The 17,159-nt window shown below is 35.0% G+C and overlaps 1 protein-coding gene across 1 annotated transcript in view; it reads left to right on the top strand.

The window, feature by feature from the left end:
- The window catches only part of MDGA2 (MAM domain containing glycosylphosphatidylinositol anchor 2), a 760,567-nt gene extending 743,844 nt beyond the window's left edge, over positions 1 to 16,723 (top strand). Inside the window, exons 15-17 of the mRNA XM_034648539.1 lie at positions 1,716 to 1,846; positions 13,595 to 13,700; positions 16,322 to 16,723. Coding sequence (XP_034504430.1) covers positions 1,716 to 1,846; positions 13,595 to 13,700; positions 16,322 to 16,410 — 326 coding nt within the window. The 3' untranslated portion in view covers positions 16,411 to 16,723. The remainder of the gene's footprint in view (positions 1 to 1,715; positions 1,847 to 13,594; positions 13,701 to 16,321) is intronic.
- Positions 16,724 to 17,159: the final 436 nt, after the last annotated feature.

Genomic DNA, 17,159 nt, shown 5'->3' with positions numbered 1-17,159 from the left:
AGTAAAACATGTATGGTATATGAATTGTGAGCATGAACAATAAAATATTGACTATAATTAGACTATGTAAAGTTATGAGTGCCTCTTGTTAGCTTTGGAACAACCACTAAAACACAATTAAAAAGAGAGATTTAAAAATCAGTACAGAAATAAATTGAAAGCTAAAAAAAAAAAATCAACTGTAAAGAAAGAAAGGAAGGAGCCACAAAGGGATAAAAAACAGAGGGGAAAGGTAGAGAACAAATAAGATGGTATACTTAATTCCAAGCATATCAAAAACTATAGTAACTATAAATGAACTAAATACTAAAATTAAAAAGATGAACACAATAACATTGATGAATATAACAGAAATTACACTGAGGAAAAGTATTCAGACACACAAAAAATACTTACTGCATAATTTTTTTTTAATAGGAAATTCTAGAAAAGGCCAAAATCATCACTTAGCCAAGAAAGTCTTATCGGTAGTTGCCTGGCACAGGAACAAGGGCTCTGAGGATTAACTCAAAGGAAAGTGAGGGAGCTTTCCGGGAAGATGGAAATGTTCTGTATCTTGATTGCGTAGTGCTTACACTGCAGTATATATCAATCAAAATTTATTGACCTGTACATTTAAAATGAGAGAATTTTATTGCATGTAAGTTATATCTCAATAAATTGTTGTTTTAAGTGTATCAGAATACTGATTGCTTAGTGATCAATATAGCAGACTTTGAAACTCTGTGGGTTCAAATTTTGCCTCTGCTATTTATTTACTATATCAACTGGGCAAATTATTTAACCACTAAGTTTTCTCTAGGATTGTTGAGAGGATTAATTCCTTATCTGGAGCAGGTGTTCAACATATGTTATGTTGTATTAATATCATCAGCATCACTACTATTTTTACTATGTGCAGAACATGAAACTGTTGAGATATATCAAATCATGAGACAAACTTATTCTCATTTTATCTTCAAATAATTCTTTTAGAAGAGAAATGAGACTTGGATAAAAAGTAAATTGAAAAAGAGATGCTAATTGGTAATATAAGACAGGGCATTTAGAGTCAGACTTTGCACAAGTCACTCAATACACACACAGGCTTTATTAGTTTCCTGTCACTGCTGTAACAAGTTAATTACAACAAGCTGTGTGGCTTAAAACAACACAAATGCATTATCTTACATTCTAGAAGACAGAAATCCAAAATAGGCACCATGGGGCTAAAAATCAAGGTGTCAACAGGGCTAGTTCTTTCTGAAGGCTCTAGGGAAGAATACATTCCTAGCTTCTAGAGGCTGCCTATATTTGGCTTGTGGCTCCTTTCTCCATCTTCAAAACCAGCCACATAGTATCTTCTTTTTCTTTCACATGACCTTCTTCTCTACTGTATCAAATATCCTGCCTCCATCTTATAAAGATACATGGGTTATATTTAAGACCCATCGAGATAATCTAGAATAATCCCCCATCTCAAGATCCTTAATTTGGTCATATCTGCAAAGCCGCTTTTATCATATAAAATAACACAGATTCTAGGGATTAGGACACAATTGTCTTTGGAGGCCTGCCAAATGTCATAAAAGCAAGATTAGAAATGAGAGGGGAAGAAAGGAGACACTAGTATTCTGAGAAATTTTATTTTTAACAGTTTACAAGTGTTAGCTCAAGGAGAAACAAATGTGAAACAAAAACAAATATACAAAATAAAATGTCATTGTTATTTCTAGGTGTTCTAAATGTTTATCTGCGTTTGAAAGGGCAGACAACGATAGAGAATCCACTGTGGTCTTCAAGTGGGAATAAAGGACAGCGGTGGAATGAGGCTCATGTTAATATATATCCAATTACTTCATTTCAGGTAAGAAAAGAACAATCATTTCTTTGAAGAGATTGCTGCACCTGAGCATAAAGTTAAAGACAGACCTTGAGCAAACATAAGAATATAAAGGTTCAGAAATTCTGTGATATGAGCATCACAAAAACAACAGTATTAAGTTTTTCTTAGTTCCAAAAGCTGTTTTATAAAGAGAAAATTCCCCTTTTCTTTCTTAATTAATACCTATCAAATAATGTTTGAATAATAGTCTTTCAAAATCCAAATGATTTGCCAGGAGAAAACAATCCATTTCTATAAAATCACATGTGTATATTTTGTTTCCTGAAGATAAATAACATAGGTTCTTATAATAATGGAAACTGGAAATTAATCTGTTTGACTTTTACTTGATGGAATTTTACATACTTTAGCAAAATGTGTCTCTTTGAGGTAATGTCATTTTAGTAATTTATCACTTTGATGATCAAAGTCAGAGAACTTTGAAGAAGCTATTTTTTTTTGGTATGATATAGAAAAGTAAGGCTAAATCGAATTAAGAAAGTTAGCTGCAAATATATAATAGAAATTTTAATGACTATAAAATGACCACTGTGGCTTCAGACAATATTTCACAAAACTATTTCAGTGGAGAAAATAATGTAGTTTTAGTGATTTTCAGAACTATATATATAGTATGTGTATTTTATATACTCAGGTTGGGTGTTTTTTTCTACCAGTGATTTCTTCAGTGTCCTTCCAAGACATATTTTTGCTTCCTATGTGACTGCTTCACCAACACAAAATTATTAAATCAAATATATATACAATAAGTACTTAAGAGAATGGTCATATTACTGTTTTCTTCGGGATACTCCTTTATTGCCATAGACATCAATTAAATACTCGAGCACTTTCAAGACAATCACTTATCATAATGAACAGTTCAATAAATACTTCTTGAGCTCCTCCTGTGTGCCAGGAACGTTGCTCGGTTGAAGATCTACAAATGATCGTTTCCCTCAGATTGGCAGAAATATACATATAAACACTCACATCGCAATATGTAAAAATTGCAGTATTAGAGGTGTGCACAAGGTTCTGAGCCCGCCCAACCCACTAGAAGAGTATGGAAGAAAGTCAAGAAAAACTTACTGTGTGAGGTGAAACCTAAACCAAGGGGACAGATTGCAAAGCAGAGAAAGAGCTAACATTAATATCGCAGCAGAGTTCAGAGTGAACAAAGACATCAACATCATATACCATAGGGTCTGCCTGAAGAACAGAAAAACTTTTATCTGCAATTTGGTGCATAAAGAGAAATCCGATTGGTGTGAGCTGAGGTTAAGGGACCTATGGTGCTTGGGTAACGGGGGGGGGGGGTCATTGGAAAATTTTGCTCTGGGGATGACGCAGTACAGCGGTCATGTTGCTGGCTCACAATGCAGTTAGGACTCGTAAAGTTCACATAAAAGATGTTGAAGGGACAAACTAGGGAAGCGGTGTAAAGAAAAAAGGATGATTTCAAGATATCCTTAGGTGTGAAAGCTAGCAGAATTTTTTTTTTTTTTAATGTTGGGAATTTGGAAAGCAGCCATAAATGACTGACAAGTTTCTAACTAGGGAGCCTTGGGGAATGCTTGTGCTACACATTACCATAAATAACAAAAAGGAAAAGAGACAAGCCTCAGGGATGAATATGGCTACTTCTGTTTTGGACATGTTAATATAAAATGCCTATAGAGTATCCTTTTAAAAGCGTGGAGGTTGTTGTATATGTTTATCTGAAGCTTTTGGGACATGTACATTCATGGGTCATCAGACTGTATATGCTACCTAGAAATGTGGGAGGGGTTGATATTTCCAAGGGAAAATGTACATATGTGAACAGTGATTAAATGATAGAATCATGCAGAACACTCACCAATAAAATGAACTGTGGGAGAAGAGCTCAATCCTAAGTAGTATTTTTTAGTATGTTTTAGAGTTAAAGGGAAGGAGAGCCAGGAAAGGGTGGTGCCCACAGAATTTAAAAACAGTGATACTCAAATAGGAAAACAAGTTGAGTCCAGTGGGCTGGTCATTGAGAGTGTCAGCTCTTGAGAGATTTGCATAAGGTAGTAAGGAAATTAGGAAAACCAGCATCTGAACTAACATTATTCACTACACCGCACCTGGGTGGCTCAGTCGGTTCAGCATCTGCATTCTGCTCATGTCATGATCCCAGAGTCCTGGGATCAAGTCCCGCATTGGGCTCCTCATTCAGCAGTGAGTCTGTTTATCCTTCTGCTCCTCTCCCACTGCTTGTGCTCTTTCTATCTCTCTCTCGCTGTCTCTCAAATAAATAAATAAAATCTTAAGAAAATTATTCACTACTTGGAATTAATAGAATGACCTACAAGCAGATATTAAATTGTTGTATTTGTGCAGTTACTTTATTCTATAACTTTTCATAGAAAATATATGAATTTTGGTTTGTTTGTTTTGTTCTTGCAAGGGAATGTTTCTTCATTCAGGATGTCACAGCAGAGAGAATCCAGAAGGGAATTTCCCCCTGGATATAAGCAATGAGGAGGTTTCACAGAGGAAAGAAATGAGAGGCAGAGGGTCAGCTCCAAGTTTGAGATTGCAATCTTATAGAAAGGAATTGCTTTTCTTTGTGATTTGGCCCATCTTACTCCATTGTGTCTTGTTACCAAAAGTGTTGATTTGAAGAAGGGATTTCAGGATGTGAATTAGTCTTTTGTTACCAGGAAAGATGTGGTCAGTGTAAATTCAGAGGAGAACATTTTTACAGTTACAAATGACAACAAATTTTCTGTAGCCTCAGAGACTTACATATTAAATTTACAAAAGAGATTTATAAGAATGTTTAAAGCAGGTGTTTAATGGTGTTTAAATGAATAAAGCTTTTTCACAATAGTCCAAACCTTGGAGAACTCTCTTCACTATAATCTTCCCCTCATTCCAACTGAGAAATCAGACTGGGTTTGCATAGTTGGTGCTCAAAGTAATAATTTCTCATGCTCTTTGTTCCTTTTTGTAGATGCGTATTTCCATCTGGTATCAGTTTTATTTTGCCTGAAGGACTTCTTTTAACATTTATTGTAGTGTGGGTCTGCTAAACATGAATTCTTTTCACCTTTTGTACTTCTGAAAAAGTCTATTTCACCTTCATTTTTTGAAAGATATTTCCTCTGAGTGTAGTAGTCCAGTTTTTCCTTTTGGAACTTTAAAGATGTTCTGCTGTCCTTTTGTTTGCATTGTTTCTAAGAATAAATCTGCTGAAACTCATATTCATCATTCTCTATCTAATGTGACTGGTTGCTTTTAAGATTTTCTCTTTATCAGTGGTTTTGAGCAATTTAACTGTGACATGCTTTTATGCCATTTTCTTTGTTTTTCATGTGCTTGTGGTTCATTGATCTTGGATCTATGAGTTTATAGTTTCTATAAAATTTAAACATTATCTGGCAAATATTTCTTCAAATATTTTAGTTCCTCCTCCTCTCCTTTGAAGACTCCAGTCCAGCACCTTATGTATGTATATAAGACTCCTTATTTATGTGCATATATATAAATATATACACAAGGTGTTACACAGCTGATTGATGCTTTTTAAGTGTTTTTTATTTATTTTTATTTGTGTTTCATTTTGTATAGTTTCTAGTCTGTCTTCATATTCACTAGCCATTTCTTTTGCAATGTCTAATCTGCCTGCAGTCACATTCAGTGTATTTTGTATCTCAACCACTGTAATTTCATCTCTGTAAGTTCAACTTGAGTCTTTGAAAAAATATTTTCCACATCTCCAGTTAATGTTTAGAATATATGAAACCCAGTTACAATAGGTGTTTTAATGTCACTGTCTGCTAATGCTAATATCACTGTGTCAGTTCTTGCTTGGTTTTGACTGATTTTTTTTCTCCCCATTACAAGTCATTTTTTCTGCTTCTCTGCATGTCTGGCAATCTGACTGGATGTCACACGTTTGGAATTTTACTTTGACAGCTAAAATTCTTACGGTTTTGCAAAATACAAAATTTGTTGGTTATTTTTATATATCTATAAATATTCTTGAACTTGTTTGGGATGTAGTTATTTGGAGACAGTTTGATGATGTTTTGGTCTTGCTTTTAAGATTTGTTAGGAGAGACTGAAACAGTGTTTCATATAGTATTTCTCACTACCAAGGCAAGAGTCTTCTGAGTACTCTGTCCAATGCCCCATGAATTATGAGGTTTTCCAAGTCTTGTGTGAGCTGGGTACTGTTACCTGCAGGGCATCTCTCTGGTTCTTTCCCAATTCTTGTGCAGTAACTACTGTACATTCATGTCCTGATCAATACGTCGCTCAATACTCGAGGGAGACTCTCTGCAGATCTCTGCAGCTCTGTCCTTGCTTGTGTTCTACCCTGCACGCTCTAGCTGCCTTGGAGTCCTTAGACTCTCCTCCATTCCATCTCCTCAACCGAGATTTTCTACCAGGCTCTATCTTTCTCCTGTTTGCACCATAGTCTGTTCGTTCCGTATAAGTAAACATCTTCATTACCTGATGTTTATTGTTTTCATATATTTTGTCCAGTTATTTGGTTGTTTCGGATGGGACGATAGAGCTGACTCCTGTTCAATCTGTCTTGGCTGGAAACAAATCGAAGCATAGCAGAGCTGTGTTTTGGGTCTCTTTTATTTTTTAAAGAGTAGCAGTTTTTAATGAAGCATTGCTAAGCTATTTAAATCAGTCAAAAATAAGATAAATAAAATCATATTTTTATCTTGGATTTCTATGTTCTTTTATTCTTTGACATATTTCTAGGTCTGTTGGCTAAAGACCTTCTGTTATTTCATAAGTCTTGATTTTTGAAGGGAACATGAAACACAACTACATCAGCCTACCCCATATTTTGCCTTTTGTTTTGGTTTTGAGTTTTTTGTTGTTCTGAACGTTTTTTTGACAAAGCATTTTTTACTCAAAAATCATTTGTAAACTGTCGAGCTTTTCAAAAATACTTGCTTTGGTATGTGATGCTACCAGGAAAGCACAGTAAAAACTGTACAGAATATATTAGCATATAAATTAAGTTCTGCGAAGTTTTAATATTACTCAAATGTAGCTTTGTGGCATTGTAGAATGTCTTTAATTCAAGTGGAAAGGATATCTCCTACCTCTTGGAATTTTAAATGAGATACAAGTGATTTTGAGCCTCTGCTGTACTGACACTTAGGTTGTTTTATTTGTTTGGAGTTGCATGCATTTAAATTATTTTGATTTATAAACCCTTTAGAACAACCACTTGCAAAGTCCTTTGTTTGAGTGTGTCCAGTTAGTTTGCTTAGCTGAAAATAAAATTGTGTAGTACTTCTCAGGGTAAACAGAAGTTTTATCCTACTGAAATTCCTTTTGGGGCTCTTTGTCAAGAATTAATTTAGCATCTACCGAGCTTGTGATGAAAATATATTTTGTGGGATTTGGAAGGATTACAGCAAAATTTCCAAAAAAGTAAAACTGATACAGTGTTATCTTAAAATGTTACTTATAATTTACATCTTACGCCAAGAGAAATGTTTAACCATCCTCTTTAATGCTTTTTTTTTTTTTTAAGATTTATCTATTTATTTGAGAGAGACTGCGAGAGAGAGCATGTGTCATGGGCAGAGGGAGAGGGAGAAATGGACTCCCCGCTGAGCAGGGAGCCAGATGCTGGGCTGAATCCCAAGACCCTGAGATCATGACCTGAGCCCAAGGCAGATGCTTCAACAGCTGAGCCACCCAGGGGCCCGCTTTATTTCTTTTTGTAGCATATCCCAAATGCTTTCCAGGGGAAAAATATAGAGATATTCTGAGACATAAAATACAGTATTTTTTTTTTTTTTAAGATTTTATTTATTTATTTGACAGAGATAGAGACAGCCAGAGAGAGAGGGAACACAAGCAGGGGGAGTGGGAGAGGAAGAAGCAGGCTCATAGCAGAGGAGCCTGATGTGGGGCTCGATCCCAGAACGCTGGGATCACTCCCTGAGCCGAAGGCAGACGCTTAACCGCTGTGCCACCCAGGCGCCCCATAAAATGCAGTATTTAGTTTTGTTGTAGGTGAAAGGAATTCTGAAAATCGTCTACACTCATGTCCTCATGTAAAGATTTCAAAGTGATTTTGATGGTGTATCTTAAATCACGTAAATCCTTAACATTAAATAGGGATTGGAAAGAGATTTTAGTTCTCTTATTCCATCATGCTTCCCTCCTGCTTATCTCCCTACTACTAATAATAATCAGGAATATATTGTCCTCCTTACTAGATATCACATGATCGTGTAGATATGTATCTGGCATTCTAAGCCAAATTCCAGGGCCATTATACAGGCATGGCAGTGGCTCCTAAAGTAACATTGAAAACGTTTTCCAATGTTAATAGCTGTTTTCAACTTTATGTGTATCCCGAGTTTTTTCCGAGTGATGTACTCTGTCTGTTTTCAAACTGCATTCTTAGACTTTGTGCTTGCCTTAGCAGTAATAATCAGGATATAGCTCTTGTCTTGAAGAAAATATGCTGTGAACATTTGCAGAAAGCATCATTATCATTGAAGTCACACCATCAGAGGTCCATTGCATTCTTTGACTCCCCCCACCTACTTTTACTCATTAGTGTTGCATGGAGCTCTTCCTTCCTTACTGAAAAATTATATTGGAACACAGGTTTTAATAGCATCATCTATATCTCTATCTCTATACTGACATATATACCTAAAGCTTTAAAGCACTATAATGTGTGTAAGAAATTGTCAATCAATGGATTAAACTAATTTTTTGTAGTGTCCTTGTAATAACACAAGTCCACATACATTTTATTAACTTCCCATTTAAATATACCCACCAAAAGTTAATTTTCTGATCATGCTGTATTTCCTGCGTATTAAGTTTGCTGAATTGCATACACACACTGTGAAAACATAAAATTTTAAAACTTGTCATTTCAGTTAAGGGAAACCATTTTAAATAATATCAGTGTGATTGTGTGTAAATAACAGATTTTGCATAAATTGAGTCCCCTTTTAGGAAACCTAAACTTTAACATTTTCTCCCCAGGTATCTAGATGCTATTAATTTCTTCTTCATGGCAATTAAACCAGATGCATTTCAGAAGTACTGAAGAGGAGGGGCGCCTGGGTAGTGCAGCTATTAAGCTCCTGCCTTGGGCTCAGGGTGTGATCCCGGCGTTCTGGGATCGAGTCCCACATCGGGCTCCTCCGCTGGGAGCCTGCTTCTTCCTCTCCCACTTCCCCGCTTGTGTTCCCTCTCTCGCTGGCTGTCTCTCTCTGTCACATAAATAAATAAAATCTTAAAAAAAAAAAAAAGGTACTGAAGAGGAAAGGGACATAGTTTTATCCCTCTAATGTAATAGTAATCAGAATCATGATGGTACTTCATAAAAATAAGACAAAATTTAACCTATTAAACTAGAGAGCATTTGTTTTCTAAATGAATAAAATACAGATTTTTTTTCATGCATACAGACTACAGCTATGGTCTGATAAGCTGAGATACATCATAATGTACCAAGCTGAGACATCATAATGAACTGTTATAGTTTCTCTTTTTTATGACTGAGAAAAAGATGTTTGTCACCAAGGATTTATTTTTACGAACACTTGAAAGTTTGGCCAAGGTACCTTGCTTAAATGGAATATGTATGCATTTTATTTCTATTATTTACGTCACAATCAAAAACTATAAAGGAAAAAGTATCCCTCTAGGTCTTAGTCTACAAGCCACTTAGAAGAGTATTAGAATCTATAAAATTTTGTTATAATAACTCAAAGATAATAGTTGGAGTTCAGAACATAAAAAGAGCAATGCAATAAATATCTCTTTGTGCGAGTCAGTAGGAGTTAAAAAAAACTGCTTCTTAAGAGCAAAACTGCTATGGAAATTAAAAGGAAACAGACATCCTACACAGGATCCTTTTCTTCCTGTTCAGATAGGACCCTGAGGAGGACTACGGTATTTCCCTGGCCTGTTGGATTGGACTCCCTATCATCACAAAATTAAAAATATATATTAAAAACACTAATTATATAACTGTCCCAAGAGACTAATTGTCAGAAATTATTTTTATTATCCTACCAGTAGCTACTTTAAATCTCTGATTTATTTCCACACACAATATAGAGAACACCTGCTATGCTTATGCAGAAAGTAATTCAGTTGCTTTACTCAGTGACAAACTGTATCATCCACAGTTGTACAGATAAATGTAAATAATAGACTTACAAATCAGCCAACAGTTATTACCGTAACACAACTCATTCAGGATCAACAAGGGATGAAGCATTCATATAAGACATTGTTCTGATTTAAGCAGTCCTCTGGATACATGAAAATTCGACTTTCGTTGATTTTTATTTTTGTTGCTCCACTAGCTACACACTTAGAGTCAACATGTCGCAGGGAGGCAGCACATCCATTAAATTGCATCAGTCAGTCTACTCTGACACTTACCACGGAAGGTTCTCCAGCACTTCCTCTCAGTCCTACCACAAAGGAAGTGTGGCATCATCCTCCACAACCTCTCTGCTTCAGGACTCTGTCTTTAGCCCCCACCCAGGTCCAACCTTGTGTTTAAGCACAAGCCTAGGTCACACCTGCCCAGGGAGGCAGAAGAAAGGGGAGGATAAAGGAAGTTAATGGGGAAAGTAGGAGTGATTAACACTTCAAAGTCACTGAAAGAAATTTTGTAGCGCTTCGAGCAATGGCAGCATCATTCTGGGGCAAGCAGCTTCGAAAAGTTGAGAAATGATCTTGAAGATTTATACATTCCAGTTTTCATTTTTAAAATAGTCCCATCTTTTTTATATTGACACCTTCCTCCAGGTGACTAGAACTTGCTAAGTGAAAAATAATTGTGTGCTTTAAATAAGAAAAAAATAATTGGATGGATAATTTTATCACCTATTGACCCTTACATTCCTCAGATGGAAAATCCATGTACGCTAAGCCTGTTTCTCCAACATTCTTCCCAATGAAAAGGTTATCAGCTTCATCTGTTTGAATGCCAAGTGTGAGCAGGTGCAGAGAATCTACCCTTATCAGTCTTCTCACCAACACCTCACTTTCCACACAAAGGAACGCAGTCCCATTCTTTGCGTGGCTGCACTGCAGACCCCTTAGTGCATTCTACAAGCAAGGCTTACAACCTTTCCCTTCCCACACCATCTTTTAAAATTAAAACTCTTGGTGACCGAGGTTTCCTCTTTACCAAACCAAATTTTCCTAATACATTCCTATTCCTGCTTCAGTCCAGAATTAAAACCTGACTGGGAGGCAGAAATCTATACTTTATTCCATTTGATCCTTTATAATACCTGCAAAAAAGAAAGAATGGCGATGACAGCACTCCACTTTTACTCAATTAAGTATCAGCCATGGGGCCAAAGTGGAGCATGTTGGATTTTATGGAATAAGACTCACATCAGCACGAATCTGTGAGTTCTGACTTTCTCCAAGATAACACTCCCTTCGTGTTGTTATCTTCAGGAGAGAAGACTCAGCATCACATGACTGAAACTAAGAAGGGGGTGGGAATAACCATTGATTTACTCTAACATTGATTCTCTCGACCAGGTAAGCAGCACATATCAAAACAAGAAAAAATACCCAATGACTTAAAAACCCACGGTTAGGAAAAAGGCAGTAGTGCTGATAGGGGCAATTTATGATGACTTTAAAGAGTCGTGTGTTCTTAAAAAGTGTGTATATCAGTGTTTTAAAATGCATTCACCTTGGACACCTGGGTGGCTCAGTCGGGTAAATGTCTGACTCTTGATCTCAGCTCAGGCCTTGATCTCAGGGTCCTGAGTTTGAGCCCCATGTTGGACTCCCCGCTGGGCATGAAGCCTACTTAAAAATAATAAAAAATAAAATGGATTCATCTCAGCCTTGTTCAGAATAGCTGAAAATAATTTTAATGTCTAACAGTATCAGTAGGGCACTGGTTAAATAAATGATGTGATATCCATAACATAGAATATTCCAGTCATTAAAATGACTTCCCCTTTCCTGACTTTAGTGCTCTTGGATTTTTATACCATTGATTTGTTTTTTTTTTTTTTTAATTCTTACTTTGAGGACCTTGTGATTTAAAGAGTCCTCTGAGGATTTTTTAGCCACTTTTCAGATAACTTTCAAAACACCACCCTCAGTCAAATGCAAGTCATTATTTCCAGGCAGCCAGAGTAACGTTTCATTGCTGATTCTGTCTGAGGGCTGAGAATCCGTATACTACTAACTTGGTTCTATATCATATTTTAAATGGTCTGCCATTTTGTTTTGGCTTCAGTGATACATGACATTTTGGACGCTTTTCGAAGAAATAGCTCTGAACAATCTTTATTAACTTATTTATCTATTCATAAATAAGCAGGAAGCACTTTCTACACAAGTTAAATATAATAATAAAAATTTCTCCAAACCTTTTTCTCCTATCAAATAATGAAAATTATTCTTACTCACATGGACTATATTCAAGCAGGGAAAGGGGACTCAGGACAAAAGTTGATAACTAATGCTTCTGCTTACCTCTTAGAGATTTCAATTGATAAAATTATGACAGTATATCAGAGAACAATAGATCAACTTCTCAAAGATAGCGTAAGTTTTCTGAAAATCACCACAAACTTGTATTTAATGAACCATATCAAGATACTTTCAAAGACAAAAAAGAAAACCAAAAATTTTGGCATTGATAAAAATCGACTTTCCCTCTAATTTGTTGCAATGAAATAAGGCTAGATAAATTGTATAAAAATGCACATATTAGCTCAATGTTGAAACACCTCTTCATTAAGCTATTTTTTCCTTGGAAAGACCAAACTAGATATTTCATTTTGGCATGTAGAAATGTTTGTGAATATAATCACTAAATGCATAGGTTGCCTTTTCATATCAAAAGGAATAAATGGTTTTGTTAGAAGCAAGGAATAATTGTGGGGTTATAGAGAAAATTTTAAAAGTCTTATTTCTGTAAAAATGAAAGAATAAAAATTTGCTAATTGTCCTTATATAGTCATTGTATTCAGAATTTAGTAATAAAAGGAGACTGATTTCATTCATCTGTTCTTTCAACTTTCATGTATTAAACCTCAGTGTTAATCACTGTTGAAATCCAAAGGTCTGCCATTAAACGCTCAACATAAGTAAACCCATAAATATCTTAAGGTTTTTAAAAATAGTGAAATCAAAAGTGAAATCACAGAGGTATATCATAATGTATGGGAATATGAGAAACTTATTCACATTTTTGCAAGAGAGTAAACAAATTTCATAGAGATGGTAATCCCTCATTCTGGGCTTCCGTAAACATAATACTGTTGTAAAGATCCCAGAACTGATTCATTCCAGAAAATATTTCTAGAAAACCACTGTTATATGTTTGGACAAAACTGGAGGGCATCTATTTCAGAGAAGTACTGTTCAAATAAGAATTTTTCCTTACCCCTGAAAACAAAAAGTGCGAGGGTTTGTAGTATTAGTAGCTCTTACTGTATTATTCAGTTAAGTTTAGTTTTGTTTTAAAATCAACACAGAGCTTTTGATGTGAAAAACTAATATAAGCAAGGAAGATCTTGTTACTGGTTTTGTTAAGAATATTTATGTTTTTTGTAAGTAACAATTTTGAAGACCGTTGATAGTAAGTGTCAGAATTGCTATCAATTTTAGGTTTGGCTTCTCAATTTCTCAATAAGAATCCATCTACAAACCAAAGATCTACATTTAGGTGTGTTTCATTCATATTTGTAGCTCATTTTTGAAGGTATTCGAGGTCCTGGCATAGAAGGTGACATTGCCATTGATGATGTATCAATTGCAGAAGGAGAATGTGCAAAACAAGACCTAACGACTAAGAGTAAGTGTCTATTCTTGGATTGGTTTGATATGATGTTAAAGTAACATAATAACTATTAAATTAAAATGGCCTAATTCTTAAAACTCATTTACATTTATTTTGTAAATTTAGAAATTCCTTATACATGAGACCCTAAAATTTTGAAGATGTTTTTGAAACAAAGTATTAAATTTGATGGCATGCATATTTGACCTAAGAGAAGACAAAATAATTTTGGTTTAGGTCTGTGTAAGGCAAGCACATTTTGATTTTTAATTAAGATTTTAAAAAGTATTTAATTTATACTATTAATTTCAGAGGATTTGTTTTTACTTTTATTAAAATATTTGGCTGATCTGTATACTCACCATACCTTTATACAGCCATAGCTGTTTTTATCCCCCTCTCTCCATTTAGGAATTTATTTTCTATCTAACTTTTGCCAGCCATTTTAACAGATTCACTATTGTGAAGAGACTAACTATATACAATAAGTAATAAATCAGCCCATTTTTTTTTTCTGGTATTCTGGTATAACTCATCTATGTGCACCACAATCTTGTTTAGTAATTTGGTTTCATTTTTTACTCTGGCTTGAATATTATAGTTTAATGATATCTTCAAATTTTATTTCGTCACCACAAAAATGTTTTGAATAAGAGATATAAATTAAAAATTATAAAAAATGCAAAAAACATCAGATCTATGTGTTGAGCTCTTCTTAAAATCTTCATCTCCCTATTATCCATGTGAAGTCGAGAAAACTAAAATCATGTCTTTTAAAAATCCCTCCACTTGAAGTATTTTCGTAGGCACATCTGGAATCTTTAATTTTGTGGTTATATACAAGGTTACTGATCAAGCTAAATTTACACAAATAACTCATAAATTATTTGGTATGTATATGAATATCCATTTTGTTAAGTCTAGAACAAATCAGAGTCTTTGTTGATTGAGTATATTTAGTGAGAAATTATATTAGTTCAGATGTTGAAAGTTAAATTTCTTCAACTACCCAGTGATTGTTCACATGCACTAAACTGACTCCATTTTTAAGCATTGTAAAAAGACAAAAATGAAGATTTTGTATAAAAATGAGCCACTTTGCTCATAGTTTTCACCTTCTTGTCACTACACTAAGCATTTCAAGTCACAAATTTAGTAAAAATTTCTCCCTGTATCTGGCTAATTTGCTTTAAAAAACCAGTAGCAGGATCCAAATGAAGTAGGTTTGTCAAATGCCCAGAAAAGCATGCATTCTCCTTGGAGGAGGACAGTGGGATTTCTTTTGAATTTCATAATATAAATCAGTCACAGTAACATTCTAGTAACTGAAGGTAGTTACCATCTTACATAGAAATCTGACATTTAGATAATTTAATCACTGAAAACTATAACAAATTAAATTCAAAAAATTGAATTAAACTTGCCAAATGAGGAAAGCAAGAGAGAACATTCTCCCCCATGGAGAAAACAGAAGTGGTAAGATATCAACAGTGAAATGAAGATGAAAACCCCAAAGGACTTTGTTATGTAATACAGCACTTTCAAAATCAGGTTTCTAAAGTCAGAGAAATGTGTGGCTGTTTTCAGTAAGATACATCTGTACTTATTGGAGATATTTTTATTTAGCCTCTGTAATTAGAAGAAACAACCCTGTAAAAAAAATATTCTCTTTGGTATGCGAAAGTATTTCTGTTACATCTATATCTATTTAACTAGCATTTACGAAGCTCATTTTGACAAACAGGGTTTGGTGAATATTAAATTAATGTTAATTTCTAAGTACAAACCAGCTTGGCGGCCAAAAGGCTCTTCCTAATGGCTCAGGTTCCCAACCCTCCTCAGGCAGTAAATGGTACTGTGGCCACGCTACCAAAATCTGAGGTTGTCTGTTGTCTTCAAAACCCAGCTCTGTCCTAGGTGAGAGCCATTTTGTAACTTAAGCCAGGTGAATGAATTATCGAGCTTGCCCACATTAGCCCTCCTGGGCAAGGCATACATTCTAAAAGGTGTCACTTGGAACACCAATTATGGTAGGAATCTTAAGGCAGAATGGTAGAACAGATCTTGTAGTCAAGATGGACTTCATAATGTTTCTAAAACTCACACTGAAGATAGAATTATTTATTCAGTGTATAGATATTAGACTGATCTAAGCACATATAATCTGTTTATGGTAGCTGATTTTTTCTACCCATACCAATCCCTAGTTTTCATAAAAAGGTAGTTTTTCTCTCAGGCTTTAATCTTAATCATTTCTGGAAGATTTGGGGGAAAAAAAAATTGACCTCTTAGGATTTTCAAGAATTTTCTATGTGTGCATACTTCCACGTGGCTAGTAGAACTCTGAGGCTGAGCTCAGCCACAAACTCACACAAATACCTTCTGGACAAGTTCTCATAGTATATCATATCAACTTAAAATATTTTTATTTTATCAAATTTCTAACCACACATTTCTTTTCCTTTTCACATGTCTTGAAAATAGATTGATAAGTAAAACAAAAAAAGTATTTTCCAAAAATGTTTTCCATATACTACTATTGTTTTGTTAGTTCACCAAAGTTGCACTGGTAGCTACACAGAATATTTATTCTCTTTTTTTGCTTGTTTCTTGGCATTTATTTTCTTTGTCTTTAGATTCTGTTGATGGTGCTGTTGGAATTTTAGTACATCTGTGGCTTTTTCCGGTCATCGTCCTCATCTCTATCTTAAGTCCTCGAAGGTGACCTTACCCTGGCAGAGGCTATAAAAGATTCACCAGGCACTGGCGTGAAGAAAGAGTCTTTGTAAATGGACATTGAAAAAACAAACTACCAAAGATTCCTCCACTGACTACTGACTCAAAAATAAAATAATAAAAACGAATTTTTTAAAGCACTGGGGATAAAAAGACATCATGGAAGTATAACTTATTCCAAACTACATATAAAAGATAATCTTGACCTGAGTAGAGAAGAGACCTTCAGGTGCTTTTGTGGCTAAAAAGATTACAGCGTCATCTGGTCATCTGGTTGAACTCTGGAAAAAAAAAAAAAAAAAGCTATAGAAATCCTTGTCAAAGCACAAAGTCATGGCTGGTTTTGTTTCAAATGAATAGTTTGCTTGTTACCATGGAAACCTAATGGCCTGCCAACAAAAACCTCACTGTAAACAGGGTACGTGAAGAGCTGGCATTTATTTTCCTTTCAAGAAGGTTTTACGTAGAGAATTAAATAAATGTAGGCCTTTTTACCTTTGGTTGTTACCCTTCCTTGACAATAATCCGAACTCAGAATTATTTAAAACATTCATGCTCCTCCCCACCTGTCCCCATCCCACCTTTATTGTTTTATTTGTTTTCCTCCCATGGCTAAGCTAGATAACTGTATGCTGTCTCTTTTTGCATGCATTACTATCCAGGATGGGAAACCTGGGCTTACATATTACACAGGCTTATCGGAGTTTGCTTGCGGCCACTTGAACACCCAAACTAAGT

This window comes from Ailuropoda melanoleuca, chromosome 20 (assembly GCF_002007445.2).
Source record: "Ailuropoda melanoleuca isolate Jingjing chromosome 20, ASM200744v2, whole genome shotgun sequence".
In the NCBI taxonomy this organism is placed as follows: Eukaryota; Metazoa; Chordata; class Mammalia; order Carnivora; family Ursidae; genus Ailuropoda; species Ailuropoda melanoleuca.
The sequence above is the reverse complement of the archived record's forward strand: the minus strand, read 5'-3'. Positions and strand labels throughout refer to the sequence as shown.